Source organism: Lissotriton vulgaris, chromosome 4_1 (assembly GCF_964263255.1).
Source record: "Lissotriton vulgaris chromosome 4_1, aLisVul1.2, whole genome shotgun sequence".
Classification (NCBI taxonomy): domain Eukaryota; kingdom Metazoa; phylum Chordata; class Amphibia; order Caudata; family Salamandridae; genus Lissotriton; species Lissotriton vulgaris.
This window is the reverse complement of record NC_141691.1, coordinates 682997434-683020317: the sequence shown is the minus strand read 5'-3', so window position 1 is coordinate 683020317 and position 22884 is coordinate 682997434. Positions and strand designations below refer to the sequence as shown.

The following is a 22884-nucleotide window of genomic DNA, read 5'->3' as shown; positions in this document are numbered from 1 at the left end:
ATGTGCAAACCACCGTGGTAAATTGCAGAATGCTGAAAATTTTGCAATATATTGTTTGAAGACACTGTAAAACTGAATGTGATGATTGCAGAAATGTATTGAAACAAAAAAAATAAATTCCAGCCGAACGTTTGGTATCCGGAAGAGTTTAAAATGACTTAAGCTTCAGAAAGGTGTTTGATTCTAGGGGGTTGCTCGTCGAAGTCAATGACAATACGAATTATACTTCTACTCTTGTTTTAGATCTTTTTATTAATAATTTGGAGAAGAAACCAGGAGTATGGAAACAGTGTCTGACACAAAGTCGGGAGGTAGAGTTGACTGCTAAAGCTATCCATAAATGGTACACTCAAGAAAATTTTATATTGTCACCGGAAATTTGGAAAACCATTAATCAATTTAATTTCTGCGTACTGCGTGGTGCCAACTGGCGCCGAATGTTGTATTTTAGCAAGTGGCTATTATATCGTACACCAGTAATAATTGCTAAAATGTATAAAAATGCGTCTGCTTTTTGTTTCAGACATTGCAATTGTGAACAAGCCAATTGGTCTCACATTATTATGTCTTGTCCTAAAATTAAGCATTTCTGGGAAGAAATTATTTGTTTTTTAAAGACTTATTGTTTGTTATCTGTCCCATGCAATGCAACAATGTTATTATTTGGATATGACCCTGATTGTATATTTTCCAGTCACCTGGCAAAATTGATTTATATTATAATGGCTGTGGCTAGATCTTTATTACTGCAGAATTGGCTTTCAACCTATATCCCGACGCTGCAGGAATGGTTGGAAAAAATGAAAAGGGTCAGGAAAAGCGAACTTTTATATGCTCAAAGAGTTGGGGGTATTAGAAAATTCGATCAAATTTGGGGATGTTATTTTGAGTAAATTGGTTTAACATTACGTTAAGTTGAAACTAAATGTAATTGCTATTTTTCTGTGTTTTCTTTTTTTATGTATGCTGTATATAATCTGAATACAACTTCAATAAAAAAAGATAAAAAAAAAAAAAAAAAAGACAATACGAAGAAAATACTTCATACTGCATCAAGATGGCCGCCCTTAACGTGCAGTCGTGCGCGATGACATGCGCGATGACGCTCCTATCCCAGAGTGCAGCGCAGGGCTTGAAACGGACTCCGGGAAGCTCGAGCGCGAAGCTCGAGAGAAAGGCTCGAGGTGAGTTTTAAAATGTTTATTTTCAAAGTCCTGACTCTGAAAACAAGACGAGCACAGTAAAGTCACAAAAATGAAATGTAGCGAATATAGAGGTTGAAAACCGCTCGATGCATGCGTTCGAAACGCAGGGAATAAATAGAGAGATGGTAAATGCGCAAAGTAGAGGCACAAAGCGGAAGGTAAAATCCAGTAAGGTGACTCACGTTTGAGACGAAATGTAGAAAAATCTGTTCTGAAGGATGATGACTGTAGCTTCTCACCTCACAGAAGCATAGAAAACGTTCTTTTCAGTTGGCAAAATCAAATTTTACATGAAACAGGATGCACAGTAAACGAGAGAACGCTGTCTTCGAAAATCCACTGCTCCCAACGTCGCCAATAATTGTGTAGTAAAGCAGACTACACAGGAAGTAGGTTAAAGCAGGTTTATTCGTAGGAAGAACAGCTTAACAACCACAGGTAGCAAGAGATGTCTTCATCATCAGTCAAGCAGTAACAGTCTCAGTCAAGGGAAAACATTCCAAGATCCTAACACTCTACTGAGTGACATGGGAAGGTTCCAGATGACATAAAGTAATGGAATACCACACCCTTTTTGCCATTAGATGCAGTTGAACACGCATCACACAGAGCGTGGTAATTTCATTGCACATTGAGTGGTTTACCTGTCCGTTTTTGCCTTAAGACTACAACTCCCAACATGAGCTGAGGAAGAATTACAATTCCCAGAGGCCAATGCGTTTACGTGAATACAGCGCGCCTAACGCTATGCGACGCTGATTCACATTACGCGGCCGAGATAGTGAGAGAAGGAGATTTCGACACGTCTACCGGTAAGTGTTGTAGACATATGTAGAAGTAAAACAAATATTTGCGTTTAGCGCGGAACATGATACTTAGAACACCCGTCATGTCTGTGTTGTAGGAATCGAAGAAGAAGCAGTCAGATTAACCGAGTCCCACTTTAACAGGCGGAAGAATAAACAGACGCCTTAAGGTAGGATGGTAGCTGCATGCTACGGTAGTTGTATGAAAGCTTTAAAAAGGTTTGAAAACTAAGCAGCTCGATGCCCTCTCTCTCTCTTTCCTCCACCCTTGCCCTCTGTCAGGATACAACGAGGAGCAAGAATAAAAGAGTTTTGTCCTGAGTCTGGCATAACAAAAATACAGGTATGTTGCAGGCAATGGCGAGCCGGTTTTTAGCTGAAATGTAAGGAAGCAGAACATAATATCAAAACTTCCTTTTCATTGTCTACAGACCCAATGCTTATAAATTCCGGATACAGCGGTCCAGAAACCTCAGCCAAAGAACGCTTTACCACATAGGCAGGTAGGGAGTCCCACAGAGCCTTTGGTATAAGCCGTTTAAACTATGTAAATATTACAGACGAGTGACAGGTACTTTTATCATTTTGTATTTTGTAGATACACCGGAATGTGGATAAATAAGATGCCCTGATGAGAGCACACTAAAGCATAAGTGTGTCTCGAAACGCGTCGGCACAGCGAGAATACCGCTGAGTTGTAATAGGCACAGCGATAATACCGCTGAGTTATACTAGGAATATTGTGATTTTTAGCAAGAATATCTTGGAAAATGAGTAAAATGTAAACAAGATATGATAATATTGTCTAAATCTATACAGACCTGCAGTCCAATTAATCTTGTCTTGCAAAAAACATTTCTTTATGCCAAATTGTCTTATCGTCATTGTGAACGTTTTGAATTGATTTGTTTTGAATTGTGTTAATTGTAGGAAAAAAGTGCTAATTGAAAAAAAATTGTATATATATGTAAATGTTTGTTGATAAATTCTGTGTGTGAATCTGTGGAGAACAGTTGCCCTTTATATCGTATATGAATGAATTGAAATTCCGGGTAAAATAAATAGCCCAGCCACCAACAGAAAATAGTGTGGTATTTCTCCTTAAAATGAATGGGGGTTACGTGATATAGGAACCTAGGTTATTTTTGGTGTTAAGCTTATTATGTTGAAACACTTTATTTTGTCATTTTTTAATATTCACATTTTGTAATATTCTGATTTCCTATGATCATATTGTATTTTCTTTTCTGCTTGATGTTTCTGTTGTTGTTTTATAAGGGGTAAGATGCGTGTTGTGGCTGGTTACTCTTGTCATGTTCCATGAGCCATACAATGTGAAAGAACATTTACAATGTGTGCAATGGAATGCAAGTGTGGAGTTGTATGTTGCAAAGTTGGAGGGGTTGCTGATCTCTGCTGTTGAGGGTGTACAAGTTAACTGTCATTTTCACTTGGAACCTGGACTTAACTCCATGTTCCTTTTCTACTTAGTTCTGCACTGTTCTTCACATTGTGCTTTCCTCTCTACCTCTTACCTAAGTACATTTTGGTCTTTATAATTCAGCCTTTGATCAGTGATCGTTCTAAGCTGAGTTTCGGGTAGATTTTTTGGTGCCAACAAAGTATGAGCTTACTAGAATGCAACACAGTCTTTAATACTTTTTTCAGGTCATGCAGCTCAGAATTAATTGACATTCCTTTTTCCAGCAATACCAATCGAGTTTATGTCTTTCTTTGGAGACCTCTCAGAGAAGATTTAATCCCTATTTCAATATCTATAGTGTTGTCTGCAGGAGTGTATTTACCTGGCTTTGAAAAGTGAGAATCTAATTTTCTGCACTCTGGAGTGTCTTCTCTTGCCTTCGTAATTTATCCCCATTGTTTCCTGAGCTCGGAGAGTCCTCCCACCAAAACAATCTTACTGTTCAGTCTTTCTCTTCAGTGCCTCTCTTCAGTCATTTAGTATCTTTGATATGCCTTCGGTCCAAACATTTTACAGAGTGTCTTCTTCTTCACTCCGTCTGAGCATTTCCCTCTTTCCTTTTACATTCATTTATCAGTTTTCCCTTGCTCGTTTGCTTGTTAGCTTTGCCCCACCATGTTTTTTGTATGTATATTTTCCCTATTCACTGACAATACCCACATTGTTCCTTCAGCAGCCACCTCTTTTTAGTTATTTTATTTATGTATGTGATTTATACAGCGGAGACCACAAATAATTGGCAAAATGTTCCATTTTATTTCTTTAGCCAAGTTTGTCAAAGATAATCTTTGACAAACTTGGCTAAAGAAATAAAACGGAACATCTTGCCAATTATCTGTGGTCTGTTCTTCTGCTTCGCCGGCTTTCCTGGCCGCAGGTGGTTCGAGGATCTGGTAATTGATATATACATATACATATATCGAAGCTCCCGGTCCCACTGGTCAATCGGGGCACTCGCGGGTAGGTGCAGTCTGTGGTAGTGGGCTCCCGCAATTATATGCAGCTCCAATTCCTTACAGTTTGTCAGGAAAACAGCACTCATAGACAGACTGGTGCTCGTGTTTATTTGCACAAAGTAAACAGACGCGTTTCGCCTTCAAGCCGTCCTCGGTGCCAATTACACTACGCCGACCAGCCTTAGATATTGTGTGCTTGTCATGCATCAGACATAGAGAACGGACTCACAACATCAACACATACTTAGGCGCCATCTTTAAATGAGCAAATAATCCCAGTTAAGCAGCGTAAGGTTGTTTACTTACAAGATGTGGTTCTATAGAGTTTACGTGTACTGCCGTGTATCGGCATATCACCCCGGATAAAAGTTATATCGGGGTTTTTTGTGTGGGATATAAGGTCTCGCATGTGAATATTGGGTTCCAGAATTGGCACGATGCAGATCTCCCCAGTGCATTAGTGTTAGATGGGTAGCTATCCCATCCAATGTAATTTGTATTATACATTCAAAAAAAGTGTGATCACATAACAACTGCCAATATGTGGAACTCAGGTGTATTGCCGTGGATCGGCGTTGCACCCTCGCTTGGAACCTCCTTCGAGGGCAGATAGCTACCATCCACCGCGGCTCATACAGAGCATCCCCTATGGGGAGCTTCTGAGGTTAAAAAGAAACAGCAGCAGAGAGGAGGACTTTGAGCTAGCGGCCAAAGGTAGTATCGAAAGATTCACCAAGAGAGGGTATGACACACACTCTCTCAACAAGACATTGGCGAAGGTTAGGAAGATCCAGAGGGGATGCCTGTTACAAACTAAATCCAAGGAAATAGGAACAGACATAGGTGGCAAATTTCGGATGATAACAACATATAGCACAGAATCCCGCAACCTCAGAAGGATATTGGCCATGAATTGGCACATCCTTCTAACCGATCCTGTAATCAAAGGAGATATTCCTTCAAAACCCCAGGTACCCTTCCGCAAGGCAAGATCTTTGAAAGACTCACTTGTGAGAAGTCATTTTGAAAAAATGAAACCTAAGCAAAGCACATTGACCGAAATGAGGGGTCTCTACCCCTGCGGCAAGTGTAAAGCTTGCACAGGGAGCAAAAGAACATTATCTTATTGGGTGCCAGGGGCAGAAATAACTAAGCCTATAAAGAAATTCCTAACATGCAGCACACCGTTCGCTGTACACTGTCTTGTCTGCCCATGCGGCCTAAGATACGTAGGCAGCACAATCCACCAACTAGTGATAAGGGTCTTGAAACACCAAAGAGCGATTTACAAAGTGGATCCATCCTACCCAGTCGCAAGACACTTTGATGAGGCACACAATAGGGACAGAAGTAATTACAATACTTCGGATTGGACAGTATTCCAGCTAGCGATCGGGGTGGAGACAGGTCCAAACCAACTGAGACGTCTGGAATCCAGATATATAATAGACCTGATGACGCAAACAGTAGCGGTTCCGCGGCTGGATACATTTTCGGCAAAGCAGAACGAACTGGCGAGAGACAATATTGGGGCAGAGATTGAAGGTACCCCGCGATTCCGCATATTTGGCAAAATGACTGCCATCAGCCCACTGGGGTTTAATGTTATGGACTTCCAGTCCCATGATGCATAAGTAGCTTTACTTACCTTTTACTGATTTGGAATAAAGAAAGGGAGATAGCTGGCAGACCATTGTGTTGAGGGTCATTTGCAGCAGTGAAGCCTATGAAGAAGCGTGAATACTCAAAACGTGTCAAGTGGCTGCTGACGCTGAGGTGCTGGGCTCTGCCTCGTCATTACAGACACCAACCAGTGAGTACGCCCCACCCTGTGGGGACTTTGTGGAATAGACTATATTACCCCCGGCCCGGCCGGCGGGCGCACCACCACAAACTGTAGCGGTTCCGCGGCTGGATAAATTTTCGGCGAAGCAGAACGTACTGGCCAGAGACAATATTGGGGCAGAGATTGAAGGCACCCCACGATTGCGCATATTTGGCAAAATGACTGCCATCAGCCCACTGGGGTTTAATGTTATGGACGTCCAGTCCCATGATGCATCAGTAGCTTTACTTACCTGTTACTGATTTGGAATAAATAAAGGGAGATCGCTGGCAGACCATTGTGTTGAGAGTCATTTGCAGCAGTGAAGCCTATGAAGAAGGGTGAATACTCAAAACGCGTCAGGTGGCTGCTGACGCTGAGGTGCTGGGCTCTGCCTCGTCATTACAGACGCCAACCTGTGAGTGCGCCCCGCCCTCTGGGTACTTTGTGGAACGGACTATATTATGGCCGGCCCGGACGGGGGGGGCGCATCGACGCAAACTGTAGTGGTTCAGCGGCTGGATACATTTTTGGCGAAGCAGAACGAACTGGCGAGAGACAATATTGGGGCAGAGATTGAAGGAACCCCGCGGTTGCGCATATTTGGCAAAATGACTGCTTTCAGCCCACTGGGGTTTAATGTGATGGACTTCCAGTCCCATGATGCATCAGTATCTTTACTTACCTGTTACTGATTTGGAATAATTAAAGGGAGATCACTCGCAGACCATTGTGTTGAGAGTCATTTGCAGCAGTGAAGCCAATGAAGAAGGGTGAATACTCGAAACGTGTCAGGTGGCTGCTGACACTGAGGTGCTGGGCTCTGCCTCATCATTACTGCCGCCAACCAGTGAGTGCGCCCCGCCCTGTGGAAACTTTGTGGAACAGACTATATTACTTCTGGCCTGGCTGGGGGTTGCACCGTCGTAAACTGTAGTGGTTCTGCGGCTGGATACATTTTCGGCGAAGCAGAACGAACTGGCGAGAGACAATATTGTGGCAGAGATTGAAGGCACCCGCGATTGCGCATATTTGGCAAAATGACTGCCATCAGCCCACTGGGGTTTAATGTTAGGCACTTCCAGTCCCATGATGCATCAGTAGCTTTACTTACCTGTTACTGATTTGGAATAAATAAAAGGAGATCGCTTGTAGACCATTGTGTTGAGAGTCATTTGCAACAGTGAAGCCTATGAAGAAGGGTGAATACTCGAAATGCGTCAGGTGGCTGATGACGCTGAGGTGCTGGGCTCTGCCTCGTCCTTACAGACGCCAACCAGTGAGTGCGCCCCGCACAGTGGGTACTATGTGGAACAGACTATATTACGGCCTGCCTTGCCGAGGGGCGCACCGCCGCAAACTGTAGCGGTTCCGCAGCTGGATACATTTTCGGCAAAGCAGAACGAACTGGCGAGAGACAGTATTGAGGCAGAGATTGAAGGCACCCCGCGATTGCGCATATTTGGCAAAATGAATGCCATCAGCCCACTGGGGTTTAATGTTATGGACTTCCAGTCCCATGATGCATCAGTAGCTTTACTTACCTGTTACTGATTTGGAATAAATAAAGGGAGATCGCTGGCAGACCATTGTGTTGAGAGTCATTTGCAGCAGTAAAGCCTATGTAGAAGGGTGAATACTCGAAACGCGTCAGGTGGCTGCTGACGCTGAGGTGCAGGGCTCTGCCTTGTCATTACAGACGCTAACCAGTGAGTGCGCCCCGCCCTGTGTGTACTTAATATATATATTCCCCCGTTATAGTTAGTTCAGCTAACTATAACTCGCGCTCCCGCAATGCACTGTTGATGACGTCACATATTACATCACTCATGACATGGTCAGTGACATCACTCATGACATCACTGATGACATCTCAAATGACATCACTGATGACATCATCCAGTGAATGTGTGTCTTTCTGAAAAATAAATATTTTTTTATATATGTATATCTAAAGGTCGATGGAAGAATAAATGGGTAAATAAGTGTCTAAATGGATGTTTCTTTTTTGTAAAATTGATTGTATAACTGACTTATTAAGCCTATCTTAGTGAATACATGTATTAGCAAATAATGTTTTAATATGTAAATATCTGTATCAGTGTATCACTTTGTGCATAAGTGGCTGCATGGGTTGGTGAGTAGCTAGCTACATGAGTGTCTATATGGGTTATTAGTTGGATTTTTGAGTATCAGAATGAGTGTCTGTATGGTTTGGTGGGGGGTATTACTTAGCGCACAGATGCATGAATGACTGGCTCGGTGTTTGTATGTGTTTTGAAGACAGCATGTTTTCAGGACTGTATGGGTGGATGAGTGTGTGTATGGGTGTGTTAGTGAGTGAATGACTGTCTCAATAGCATATTTATGAGAAACTACATATGTTTTCAACTAGTATATGTGAGTATTGATGTATATAAGTGAGTATATGTGAGAGTGAGAGATTGGAAAAGTTCCTGTATAAATAAGCATGTATTTCTATAAGTGATTGTTTAAGAGAGTAAGTATGTGTATGTTTCTGTAGAAGTAAGTGTAGTGGTGTGTTTATAGCTGTATATGCAAGTATATGGATGTTTGATAGTTTATTTGTATGTGTGAGTTTGTGTGTGAGTAAATTTATGGATGAGTATTGGTGTATAAAAGGATGTATAGGTGTATGAGTACATATGATGAGTGAGTACATGTATGAGTGACTATATAGAACTATTGGTGAATGAGTGGATGTGTATGTAGATGTTGGAATTACTGAATAGGTTGTTGTAACTGGTATTGGTATCTCAATTTTTTTTGAAAATGTTACTTTCTATTTTTGAATGTGTGTTTCAAAGGTTATACTAGGGTGAGAGGAGGTCTCCCACTCTTTCACAAGGATGATGTCATTAGTGATGTCATTTTAGATGACATCAGTGATGTCATGAGTGATGTAATATGTGACGTCGTGAAGTAGTGTGGCTCACTGGTTAGAGGCGGCAGACCCGAGAGCAGAGGACGGCCCGGGACCAGGGTTCGATTCCCGGCGCGGCAGGTTTCTGGACCAGGGTCAGCGGACTCGATAATTCTCTCGCCTCTGTGCCCACTCTGATCAGTGATCACACTCGGCAACTCTGGGCATTAGCTTGCCTCATCTTCACTAACGGCCCCACCAGACCGCCGGGGATGCCTGGTCTCACCCTGGAGATACCCATTAAGGGACCATCTCTCAGGGAAGCCAGGAAGGGTTTCGCAGCGGTCGAAGCGCCTTGGGACCCTACGGGTAAGTAGTGCGCTATATAAATGCCTATACATTTACATACATTTACGTCATCAGCAGTGCATTGCGGGCGCGCGAGTTATAGTTAGCTGAAATAACTATAATGGGGGAATTTCAATGGTTTTGTATGAGTAAAATGTCCAGCTAACTATAACATGTGTGAAACCTATGTTTTTTTCAGTGAATTCCCCAGGTTTTTTAAATGCTAATTCCTAACTATAACGTGGCTGAAACCTATGTTTTTTTTAGTGAATTTCTAAGGTTTTTTAAATGCTATATCCTAACTATAACGTGGCTGAAACCTATGGTTTTTTCAGTGAGTTTCAAAGGTTTTGTAAATGATCAATTTTAAATGCATTAATTGTTATATTTTTTTTATTCTGATTTACTACATTGTTTTAAAGTATTTATTTTTATATATTTTATTTTTTAAATTACATTACATATTTTTATTATACATTGAAAAAAATGCTTTTAAAAAAATTGAAATTGTAATTTTTTTTATTTTATTTCCTATTTTTAAATTTACATATATGTTATATAGGAGGCAATGATATCCTATGGAAGGAAATTCAAGTTACTGGTAAGTACAGTTAAAGTTACCTTTCAGGAACAGTCGTGAGCTGAAAGATGCAGCCCTGAGGTCTCTCCTGATAACAGGTGAGTAAATCAAAATTCGTAGTACGACTGATCTTAGAGGATTTTTTTAAAGTTCCAAAACTCCACACTTAGAAGAATTTGCAAGTGAGTTCTGCAGGGCTCTGCGTTGAGCCCATCCCTTTTTAATCTCTACGTCCAGCCTTTGGCGGCAGTGGCCAAAGAGTGGGGCTTGACATTAGTATCGTACGCCGACGATACACAGTTGGCCATCGCTCTCTCAGAAAGTCCTTCCAACTCATCCTCTAACTTTAAAAACGGACTCTCTACGGTCGCTCAATGGATGACAACGAACTGTTTACAACTTAATGGCGGAAAGACAGAGGTGCTACTCCTTGGCAAGAACACCAGCCTCTGGAATGAGCACTGGTGGCCGTCTTCCCTGGGCACCATCCCTCCCCCCAAAACCCTAGTGAAAAACCTGGGCGTTTGGATGGATGCCTCACTCAACTTTCGGGCCCACACCAAAAAAGTTGCCGGCACCTGTATTGGCTTGCTGAGGAGCCTCAGCCATATATTAGGCTTTTTCGACGCCAAAACCCGCCAACTCATTATCCAAACCACCATCCTTTCGCGTCTAGACTACGCCAATGTGCTCCTTCTTGGTGCCAACAAATGTGAGATAGCACGACTCCAACGCGTGCAGAACTCTGCGGCTAGAACTCTGGTCGGCCTCCCCTGCAGATGCTCAGCCAGAGCGACCATCAAAAAACTACACTGGCTACCCGTTGATTCTAGAATCAAATTCAAGACCCTCACTATGTCCTTCAAAATCCTCAAACTCAACACCCCCCCTCTGCTTCGATCCCTTCTCACTCCCTACGCGCCGTCACGGAACCTAAGATCCTCCAACCAAAACCTTCTATGCGTCCCACGCATAAAACTCTGCCGCATGGGCGGCCGCTCCTTCAGGTTCCTTGGAGCCAAGATGTGGAATGACCTGCCACAACACTTTCGCTCCATAGATAGCCTACCGGCATTCCGGAAAGCAGTGAAAACGTTTCTATTCCCTTGCCTGTAATCCCCCCTTCATCCTGGTTTCTCCCCGCTCAGGCTAGGATCTGGGTTCTTAGCGCCGGGACGCCTCATTGCTGAGGCAGCTGTTGCGCTTTACCAAAACAATAGAATAGAATAGAATAGAAACCAGTCACTGTTAGCCTATGGAAGGAAATTCAAGTTACTATAAGTATGGTTAGAATTACTTTTCAGGATCAGTAGAGAGCTGAAAGAAGCAGCATTGAGGTCTCTCCTGATAACAGGTGAGTAAATCGGAATTCGTAGTTCGGCTGATTTTAGAGGAATTTTTTAAAGTTCCAAAACTCCACACTTAGAAGAATTTCCAAGTGGAACCAGTCAATGTTAGAAACTTTTCTGATGAAAACCACACAATAGATTCCTATGGAAGGAAATATAAGTTACAGGTAAGTACACTTAGATTTACTTTTCAGGGTCCGTACTGGGCTCAAAGATGTAGCAATGACGTCTCTCGTGATAACAGGTGAGCAATCCGGAATTCATAGTTCGGCTGATTTTAGAGGAATATTTTGCTCAATATTGAAGGAAGGGGCGGGGCCTGAGGTGACATGTGTGCAAACATGCCCTGTGGCGCGTTTTAGGTTGGGGAATTAATTCCTCTTCAATCCTGAGGTCCCCTGTGAGCCAACTAGCCCACCAGGAACCTCCAGTATGCGCCAGGGAGCTGTGTTGCACAGAGGTGTTCAGAGGGCACGCCCCCTTTTTACAACACTCTGCAACACAGCTCTGTGGTGCTTACTGGAGGTACCTGTTGGACTAGTTTGCCCCTAGGGGACCTCTGGATTGTAGAGGAATTAATTCCCCAACTTAAAATGCGCCACAGAGCATGTTTGCACACATATCACCTCAAGCCCCGCCCCCTACCTTCAACACTGTGCAAACGCTCCCCGTAGCGCGTTGTAAGTTGGGGGATATAGTTCCCTTGCATACTGGGGGTCCCTGGGGACCAACTAGCCCACCAGGAACCTTCAGTCTGCGCCAGGGGCCTGCGTCCAAAGAGGTGTAAAAAGGGGCATGGCCTCATTATACCTTTCTGCATCGCAGCCCCCTGCGCGTTTGCAGAGGGGGAACTAATACCCCTTGCATACTGGGGGTCCCTGGCGGCCAACTAGCCCACCAGGAACCTCCAGTATGCGCCAGGGTGCTGCCTTGCAGAGAAGTGTAATAAGGCCACGCCCATTTTTATGCCTCCCTGCAAAGCAGCCCCCTGGCGTGTTTGCAGAAGGAGAACTAATTCCTCTTGCATACTGGGGGTCCCTGGGGGCCAACTAGCCCACCAGGAACCTCCAGTATGCGCAAGGGGGCTGAGTTGCAGGGAGGTGTAAGGAGGCCACGCCCCTTTTTAAGCCTCTCTGCAACACAGCCCCCTGGCACTTTTGCAGAGGGGGAACTAATTGCCCTTGCATACTGGGGGTCCCTGGGGGCCAACCAGCCCACCAGGAACCTCCAGTATGCGCCAGGGGGTTGTTCTGAGGCCACGCCCCTTTTTATACCTCTCTGCAACACAGCCCCCTAGCCCATTCTGGAGGCTCCAGGTGGGCTAGTTGGCCCCCAGAAACCCCAGTATGCAAGGAGAAATAGTTCTCCCTCTGCAAACGCGCCAGGGGGTGCGTTTGCATAGAGTTGCAGGGAGGGGGCGTGGCCTCCTCCTGATCCCGATTTTTTTTAACATTTACTTTTAAGAAGGGGGGCTGTGTAGCCCTCCTTTTTCTTTTTTTTTGGCACTTGGGACCCCATCCTCCAGGGCCTGCCCCCAATATTTATTTAAAAAATGAAAATTGGGAAGGGGGCCGCATGGCCCTCCTCCCAAGGCCATACTCTGCTCCAGGGACCCATCCCTGGGGCATGGGCCTTTTTAAAAAAAAAAAATGTAATTAATGGGGGGCTGCTTTGCCCCCCTACTGTGGCAACTTTTGTCCCCGGGGACCCCATCCCCAGGGGCCGGTCACTTAAAAAAAAATATTTTTTTGGCAGGGGGGCGGCGTCGGACCCCATCCCCCTGGGCTGGCCCACTCCGTTGGGGACCGTGGAGGGGTCCCCAAGCCCCCCATGGTCCTTGCCGGCTCCCCGTGTCCTTCGGGAGCCGGCATTGCTTTTCGACATGGGGAGCAGCTAAAATGCTGCTCCCCATGCAGAAAAGCAATCCGTTTTGATTTTTGAAAGAGAGAGCAGGTTTCCCGCTCTCTCTTTCAAGAACCAAAGCAGTTTTCTATGGTAAGGCGGGAGCCTCGAGCCTCCCGCACTCCCATAGCAAACAGCATTGTCCCGGGACACTGCAGGAGCCGGCCCTGGGGGGTGGCGGTCCCCAGGTCCATCACAGGCTCCAGGAGGGGGGCCACATGGCGCCCCTCCTATCATTTGTAAAGCCCCGGGGCTGGGGGGTCCATCACAGACACCCCAATTTAAATATTAGAGTCCCGGGGAGGTGGCGGTCCCCGGGGCATGTGGGGGGGATTGAGCCCCCCCCCACACAGGTTTATATATTTTTTTATAAAGAAGACCCGGGGTGGCGGTCTCTGGGCCCCCCATTATTATTTAAAAAAAAGAAGCCCCGGTGGTGGCGGTCCCCGGGTCTGAGCCCGGCACGAGCCCCCAACATACATAACATTCAAGCCCCGGGGGGTGGTGGTCCCCGGGGCTAGGGGGCCCATCTGGGCCCCCCATTAAAATATACAAAAATGCCCCCGGGATTTGGCCCCCCTGGGAACTAATTAACAAAAAAGCGGCTTCGTTTTTTTTTTCATGGGATATGCGTACCTTTGCGTATCCCGCTATTTTTTTTAAAAAACAAAAACATTTTGGAACCTTGGGGGTCCTTGTGGGACCCCCTGAGCAGGCCTAGGGGTCAGGGTGTTTCTATCATGCCCCTTTGCGTGCTTTTTGCATTTCTTTCACTGCTTTCTTATGCCTCGAAACTGGGGGCTCAAGCGCTTGGTGGCACAGCTCAAGCGCTGCGTTGGGGGAGGGGTGCATCGACCCTCCAGACGCTAACAGGAGCACTCTGACCCCATAATACTGCCCGGAGCTGGGCCTCATTGGGGGAGCTCTGAGACTGCACGAACACTTCGAGAGAGGTCACGCCCACTCCTCCCTGGGCGCACAACAGGGCCCACTCTGTGGCCGAGGGACCCGTCCACACATCGCACCCGCAAGTCACAGGCGAACAGGACCTGCTTGCCTCCCCTGTGAACCTAAGGGGGAGTCCCCTGAACACCTCTGGGCCCCCTGCCTAGGTGAGAGTCCCCAGGAAATCATCAGCTGGGACAGTAAACACAGACTATATAGGGCACCTCACCGGGGCCCATAGGGACCTGTACGCCAGGACACCGGCCCTCCTGATATAACTTTTGTGGCGCAGTTGTTCGGCCATGGCCTCGACACGCAAGAATGGAGAGCGCACACTCATGGACATGCTTCTCAAGGGTCCCAACAGGGGGGAAAAGGATCCACCTTCACCCTCCCATTTAAAACAACCAGTAGACAACGCAGATGGAGAGGTACAGATCACCCGGGCGTTTCTGGAATCACTTTTTAACTCTCTTCAGGAGGACTTCCACACACTTAAGCAGGAAGTAGCAGGAGAAGTGAGGGAGATACGGCGAGACGTAGTCAGACTGGGGGAGCGAGTGGCCGCAATTGAGGACAGCGACCAAACCAGTAGTGAGGAAATGGAACGCCTTCAACAAGAACTCATCCGTCTTAAGGAGCAACAGGTGGACCTCCAAGCCCATGCCGAGGACCTCGAAAAAAGATCGCACCGAAACATACGAGTCCGGGGGTCCCATCATTTGCAGAGGGGTCAGATGTAACACATTATCTACAGGGTCTCTTCAGGGACATACTCGGCGAAGGCCCAGACTTTGAAATTTGGATCGATCTTGCACACAGTGTGGGCCCACCACGACGTGCTGCGGCCCCTCCCCCGACATCCTGGCTTTCTACCTGACTTCCCTCCGAAAGAGAAAATCCTCAAGGAAGCTAGACTGAAACAACCACTACAGCGCCAAGGTCACTCAGTGGCGCTCTTCCAGGAACTCTCCTCACTCACACTCCAGAAGAGAAAGGCGTTTAACCACATGGCTGCTGGGCGTTTCCCCCCCCCTGTGCTGGAAAATGCCATTTTAGTGGCACCATGACGAGCTCAGCTCGTCATCAGCACACGACACCCGTGGGTGATGACGAGCTGAGCTCGTCATCAGCATCGAAAGGGTTAAGGAAGTCACCTCCTTCATAAGGGACAAAGGGGTGGCCACTCCAGGGACCACCCCTTCCGACTGATCTTCAAATGGAAAGGAAGCGTTACTTCAAATGAGGTCCCTCCAAAAGACTTGCGACCTTCTGGGCCTCGTTCACACAGATCCTGAAGCCTTCCCGACCCAATCCCAACAATCACGAAATGGGGGGTGTCAAAGAGTGCGCAGACAGAGAACATCGGCAGCGGCGGGCCTGAAACCAGATCACGCAACTTTATCCCAGGAGAGGGCAGCGGCCAAGGATGCAGTGTCCAGGGATACTTAACCTCTTGCCTAACTTGACTTACAGATGGGGACACACTTGAAGCGACTCATAGCTGGCGGGGCGGTGGTCTGAATGCAGACAAGGTTGCACGCTCTCACAGGTGAATTTACCACAGGCATGTGACCCGGGGTTAGGGAGGGAGGGAGGGGGGTTCTGTTTGATGGTGAGGGTTGGGTTGGGAGGGGGTACTGGGGGTAGGAGGCCGGGAACGGAACCGGTGTGCCACACGGGGGGAAGATATGGGAAAACTGCCTTATGGGGGCTTCCCCCCCATTGACCATGCAATTTTTGTGACTCAGGACACTAGGTCAGAACACCACATTGAAAGTAATTACCCTGAATGTGAAAGGGCTGAACAATCCCATCAAAAGACGAGCTGTTTTATCGTTCCTGGAGAACTCAGGTGCATCGATCTGTTTGTTACAGGAAACACATCTCCTTTCCAAAGACTGGCTTAGAATGCCTGGCAGCACTTGACACCCCCAAGCAATCAGTGCCGGCTTTCCTGAAGTAAATGGAGGCCTTTGGGAGAGTGTCCGGCTTCAAAATTAACACCGGGAAATCAATGCTCCTTCCGCTAGGTCATAACGCGCGTAAGCTCGACGGTTTGCCATCATCTTATGGGGGCCTATTATCTCACGACTCAATCCCATACCTGGGGATCACTCTGATGCCGACCAGCGAACTGACAGTTAATCAGAATTACTCAGATCTCCTCTCCCAAATACGGAGAGACATGAGGAGATGGCAGCAACAGCCATTGTCACTACTCGGGTGGGTCGCAGCAGTCAAGATGTCTGTTCTACCCAAAATTCTCTACGTATTCCAGACCATACCAGTGAACCCTCCGCGGGGTACTATACGGAAATTACAAGACGCAGTGCTACATTTCATGTCGGCCGGGAAACTTCCACGGATGCGCAAAGACCTTGCCTACTGCGCTACTGATGAGGGAGAACTGGGATCCCTAACTTGCTATGGTATTTCAAAGCATCACAGCTACGTTACTTATTAGAGTGGAACCGCCCCGAATCAGAGAAGAGATGGCTCTCACAAGATAGAGCGATGTCGCTAACATCACTCTGGAAGATTCCCTTTTTGAAAGACTTGACAGGCCGGCCTACTTCAACAAGTCTCCCATTACGCGCACGGTAATGCAGGTGTGGGATACAGTGGCAGTCCGGTGGGGACTCACTTCCTTCCCCTCATCCCTCACGCCTCTATTTAACAACCCAGCCTTTGTTCCATGACTGGAAGGGTGGGCGTTCCGACAGTGGTGAAATTCTGAATGTAGGTCAGCGGGCCACCTATTTGACCTTGATGATTTCCTTCAATTCACCGACATCACAGAGTTCTATGATCTACAAGCACCACAACGCTATCAATACTTTCAGATTAGGCACTGGCTGATGCAGCCGGAAACTCAACCGCTTGTCGGTAGGCAACTCACGAAATATGAGAAGTGGCTTTTTACTAAAAAGTCCGACCGGCAAATGATCACAGACCTCTACAAGATGCTTAATCCACTACCCTTCCCGCAACATTCTGCGGGCCAGAAGAGATGGGAAACTGAATTAGGGAGAAGCCTTTCTGACAAAGAATGGCCAGCCGTATACTACAGGGCCCACCATACAGCCAGGAATACCGCCAGCAGGAAAGCAGCAGTTAAGATCACGACCTATTGGTACTTAACTCCAGCCCGTCTCATCAAAGGTATCCCAGACCGCAGCCCCAATTGCTGGAGGGGATGTGATGAAACAGGGACACTGACCCACCTATTGTGGGAATGCAAAGAGGTGACCGACTATTGGACAGCAGTCCTTAACGATATTGACAAACATTTAGACACAGAAATTCCTCACTTCCCAGCCTACACACTCCTAGGGCTTCCTAACGCACTCACATTCCCACCAAAGTCAATCAGGGGAAGCAGATGGGGCTGGCTATGGGAGCTGCGTACAACACATTCTATCGCTTTGGGGAACTACCAGGCATCCCACGCACACAGGTTAGTTACATAAACTTTGGGACATAGTGGGTATGGAGAGGATTCAAGCCACCCTTACCCAATCCACAGCATTGTTCGCCACCATTTGGCAGCCCTTTCTTTCCCGCTTGGCCACGGTATTCAACAAGGTCATGTGTACAAAATACCTCCACCTCCTATGGCTCACCGACACAACATTCCCTGACGACACCCCCAATAATTAGATATACAACGGCTCTTTGACTTAGCGCTTCTAAATGGCGAGGACGAAGCACACCAGTTAGGGAGGGTGGGAGAAGTGAGGGGGGTCCAAGGGGAAAGGGGTTTAATGGGTTTTTTTTTTTCCTTTCCTCTTCCTCTTTTGTAATTTGCTGGGGCGGTTGGGTGTCAGACTAGTGATGCTAAGTCGAACATGCTCCCTTGGTCACAATCCCTCCCAGTGATCTCTGGGCATGAACACTTACTCCTAGAGGTTCGGGTTAGGGTCGCTTATCCCGGGGTGTTAAAAGAGGGCACGTGAGCATTATAATGTATGACACCTGATGCTTTGAAAATGCAATAAAATAAAGTTAAACAAAAAAAAAACTACAGACCCATCTCCCTTCTTCTGTTCCCAGCGAAACCCATTGACAAAGCCATCAACAGCCGACTCTGCACATTCATCGAAGAGCACAACATCCTCGACTCCTCCCAATCCGGCTTCAGAAAAAAACACAGTACTGAAACCGCCCTCCTTGCCGCAACAGACAATATCCGTACCCTACTGGGCAAAGGAGAAACAGTAGCCCTCATCCTCCTCGACCTCTCAGCGGCATTCAACACAGTCTTTCACCGCACCATAATATGCAGACTCCACAGCCCTGGGATTCAGGGCAAGGCCCTCGACTGGATCCGCTCCTTCCTATCCGGCAGAACGCAGTGATCAGACTACCCCCGTTCCTATCTGACCCTACCCCAACCACCTGCGGAGTCCTCCAGGGGCCCTCCCTCAGCCCTACGCTCTTCAACATCTACATGGCTCCACTTGCCCCCATCATTAGAACCTATGGACTCAACATTGTGTCATATGCAGACGACACCCAACTCATCCCCTCCCTATCCAACTAACCCAACACCACCAGACACAACTTTCAAGAAGGCATAGATGCCATCGCCAAATGGATGAAAAACAGCTGCCTACAACTAAACACTAACAAAACAGAAGTACTCATCATGGGCCTAAACTCCGATGCCTGGAACGACACCTTGTGGCCCCCCGCAATCAGAAGCCTGCCCACCCCCACGGACCACCCATGCCAACTGGGAATCATCTTGGACTCTGAGCTCAAAATGGACTGCCAGATCAACTCCGTCTTATCCTCCTGCTTCCACACCCTCTGTCTCCTATGTAGGACTTTCCAATGGATCCCCTTGTAACACAGAAAGACCATCACTCACGTTCTGGTCACCAGAATGCTCACTACAGAAACGCACTCTCTGCCGGAATAAACTAAAACCTCACCGCAAGCTATAGAACATCCAAAACTCCACAGCAAGACTGATCCTCAAACTGCCAAGACACTGCCACATCTCCCAGCACCTGTGCACACTCCACTGGCTCCCCATCGAGGCTAGAGTCACCTTCAAGTTGCTCACCCAAGCACACAAGGCCCTCCATGACACCGGACCAGAATCCCTTGACAGCTGACTCAAATTCCACGCACCCTAAAGGATCCTACGATCAGCCCAGCTCTCCTCTCCCATGGCCCCCGCACCAGAAAGACCAGATGTGGAGGCCACTCCATCTCCTTCCTCGCGGCCAGAGCCTTTCGCTCCACCTAGGACAGACAATATTGCTCCCCATCTTCGCAAGAAACCTCAAAACTTGGCTCTTCGACAGACACCCTCCTTGATGGACTGGAACCTGCACCTCCCACCACTTGCACCTTGAGACCCTTACGTGTGAGTAGTCATGGTCAACAAACACCTGATTGATTGATTGACTGTCCCGCAAGACCTAAAAATCCACGTAACTTAATGCCTGCCCTCCTTCCTTTTGTGCTGCTGCTAGCGAAAACCATTATAAATTAGCTAGTTATCTAAGACACTTTAATTGCATTAAAATATCATGCGTGTGCCTCTGAAATTTCAAGCTCAGGCAGTTGGATAACTAAACAAAATATTCACACCTGGGGGCGAAGTCAACACCCCTCTTCTGGTGATTTTCTCAAAATTGTCTGGCGACAGATGCGCTGCCAAGCCAGACCATAAAAACCCTAGCTAAATGTAAACTTGTCTGGCACAATAAAATCCCCAAAATGTTATGATTTATTCAAATAAACCTGAACAGTTTTAGAAATATTCATAGAATATAACATACACAATTTTTTATTCAAGAAAAGTGGGACTCATTGTAGAATCTTCATGGCCATACATAGTTTACTTAAGACAGCCCTCTAATAGTTGCATTTTATTTCACCAATAAGGCATGCCATTTCGGCCTCTGTTGATCCAATATAGATCATTTAAGGTTTTTGAGTGCAGGAGACAAATGAGGAGCACTAACAAAACACATTCTTTCATTGCTCTGCTGAGAGAGCCGAATAAGATCCCCCCTCCTCCCAGCGTCTTGAGATCCTACCGGGTGAGTAGCGCGCTATACAAATTTGTTTGATTTGATTTGATTTGATTTATTGTGACAACACATTTTATAAACATTCATTGGAGTTTTAAGATTATTAAAATAATTTACCAATAATGAAATATATTTACCTTGCGGATGAATTCCTGTAGTCCTTTCACACCATACAGCCTGAACACAAACCACAATTTCAGGGAACGGAACCTGCGGCCCTGGGGAATCTGCCAATGCTGCAAAATAATATTATTGAGCTTTGAGTCAATACCAATCGCTGGTTTTAGAAAGATGATATTTTCAGATGCAAATGACAAATTCTTAGTTTATGCATATGCCAGTGCTGCAAAATAATCTTACAGATCTTTTGTACACACATTCCAATGGCTGCATTTGATAATGTTTTATGATGTTATAGTTTCAGATATAAAAATGTTTTAGTTTTACATTGCACAGTGAGGCAGATTGTTTCTATTGACACAATGATATGATCAATTTGGCACATACTCAGAAAGAATGGTGCAGTGCTGGCAGGTGGTAGCCATGGTTACTGCTTGTTGTTACTGACCTCCCATGACAGACAGACCAACTGTCCCTAAGCCATCTGCTGAACTTGCAGTTAAAATCTGCTAACGGGGCATGCAGTTGGATGTTCATCCATCTGAATAGACTTCGCCTGCAATGGGGCATCCCCTACAGAAATTATAAACACCACCTGTACACCAGTAGCCTGTTTTCCAATTAAAGTGCAGACTCCACACCCATAACAGTAAAGCATTTTCCATTATTCTTTGAGATGTGCCCATGGATCACTGGCAGCCTTCTGAGATCCAGTTCGAATTATCAACGATTTTGCTATGAGTAGGTTTGACTTATCTAGTTATCCCTATCCTCTGGATTCCTCCATGGATTTAAACATTCACCATGTGCTCATTCCAGCTTTGAACGTACCACAATCTGTAAGTTTTAGTTCAGATTGAATTGAGAACTTATATTTGAATTCTTCTGATGCTCAGCTGTATCAATCAATGTAAATTTAAAATATGAATCAGTAATCACAAAGGAATTCCAGTTTTCACACACCTATATCAAAAGGTTCAAAAAGACCGACTGTAGCTTTTCTATTGGCTCTTTCTGCGTTTCACAGTCCCTCATGCTGATTGTCAATTAGTCATAAGGAATATTTCAACACTAAAATATGGAGTGCTACGCCATCAAATAATAACATAGTCCATTGAGGTAGGGTAATTACACATCTCATTCTCACAAATAAAGAAAAATATAAGCGAGCATTTATGCATTGTTGGAATGCCCACCGAATTGGTAGTGGCTCTCGCCTCCACCCACAAGTGGGGGAGCACCTGCCATAATTAGAGCACTCTCCAATGATGATTTTTACAAATGTGCTCCCTCAGTTGCAGTGTGAGCATTTTCTTAAAATCATTCATCCCTCCTGCCACCCTGCTTGGCAATCAGTTGGTATTTCATTTTTGTTTTGCAAAAAATAAGCCCCAGGAACAGACGTTTATTTCCTCAAAACACAATAAAAATGGCCCTCATGCACAGGATGAATAGTCACTGAATGTGTGGGATACTATTTATGTTTCCGTCTTTTGACCACCAGGCAAGGCAATGTGATCCCAGGAGGAAATGTATGCCTTGAACCTCCTTATCTAAGGAGGGGCTTTCAAAGCCTTGATCAAGTGTCTTTGTGGCAGATGGGCCACCAAGTCATAGGTTTATGATGACAGACTATGGTGGAGCTCCTGCTCCGCCAAGACCGGATCAAGTCCCTTACACTATTCCAGGCAGTAGGGTGGTTGTATGAGAAAAACAAATTTGTAGAATTCCAATTGAGAAAAACTATTTAAACTAAAATGCTTAATAGAATGTTTATGATAAATAGCTTGACAATTTGCTCGCAACCAATTTGTGCAATATCTTTTATTTTGCACTTGCATTTGACACCGTTTTTTTAAAGGCTTACACATGTGCCCTTTTCCTTTTTGACCCCGTCCCCTCTCTTGGCAGTTCTGGGGGCAGTGGAGTAGACAGTCCAAAGTCATATTTCCTATTACTGCCTATTCACCCATATTTATTTCTCTTCAGTGTCTCCAAATCTATTTCCACAATTTTTATGTTTCTTTTTTCAATATACAAATGGTGACCCATTATCCTGTACATATCTTGGCATTTTTCCCTCCCTTCCACACTCTTCTGCCAACCTCTTTCCATACCTCGTTCATATCCCTGCTCCTTCCTTTTCCTTATCTAAAATCCTTTTACCATTGTCCAAATTCTACGTTTGTGTTTTTTAAGGTTTATTTTTTTGAAATTGAAAACTCATTTCTACTGCTCGAATTTATGATAAAACAGGAGTAGTCAGTTAGATATTCCTTAAACATTTGTAGAGATTTTAAAAAGGTTAACATTTGTTAAAATAATTTATTTTTTAAGCAGGCATGTTTGGATAAACAATTCTAATAGTGACCAGGGAAACCTTAACACAATGTGGTTTCCAAAATATTTCTTAATTCTTTTTAATGTT

The 22884-nt window shown here is 45.6% G+C and overlaps 2 protein-coding genes across 3 annotated transcripts in view; both read right to left on the bottom strand.

Moving 5' to 3' along the window:
* The window catches only part of LOC147722438 (aromatic-L-amino-acid decarboxylase-like), a 1636613-nt gene that overhangs the window by 58043 nt on the left and 1555686 nt on the right, over nucleotides 1–22884 (bottom strand). The window lies entirely within an intron of this gene.
* LOC147722439 (aromatic-L-amino-acid decarboxylase-like) overlaps nucleotides 1–22884 on the bottom strand; it is a 712354-nt gene that overhangs the window by 58071 nt on the left and 631399 nt on the right. For both annotated transcript variants that reach the window (XM_086964959.1, XM_086964960.1), the window contains one exon: nucleotides 20474–20572. In XM_086964959.1, the coding sequence (XP_086821085.1) occupies nucleotides 20474–20572 (99 nt within the window). The remainder of the gene's footprint in view (nucleotides 1–20473; nucleotides 20573–22884) is intronic.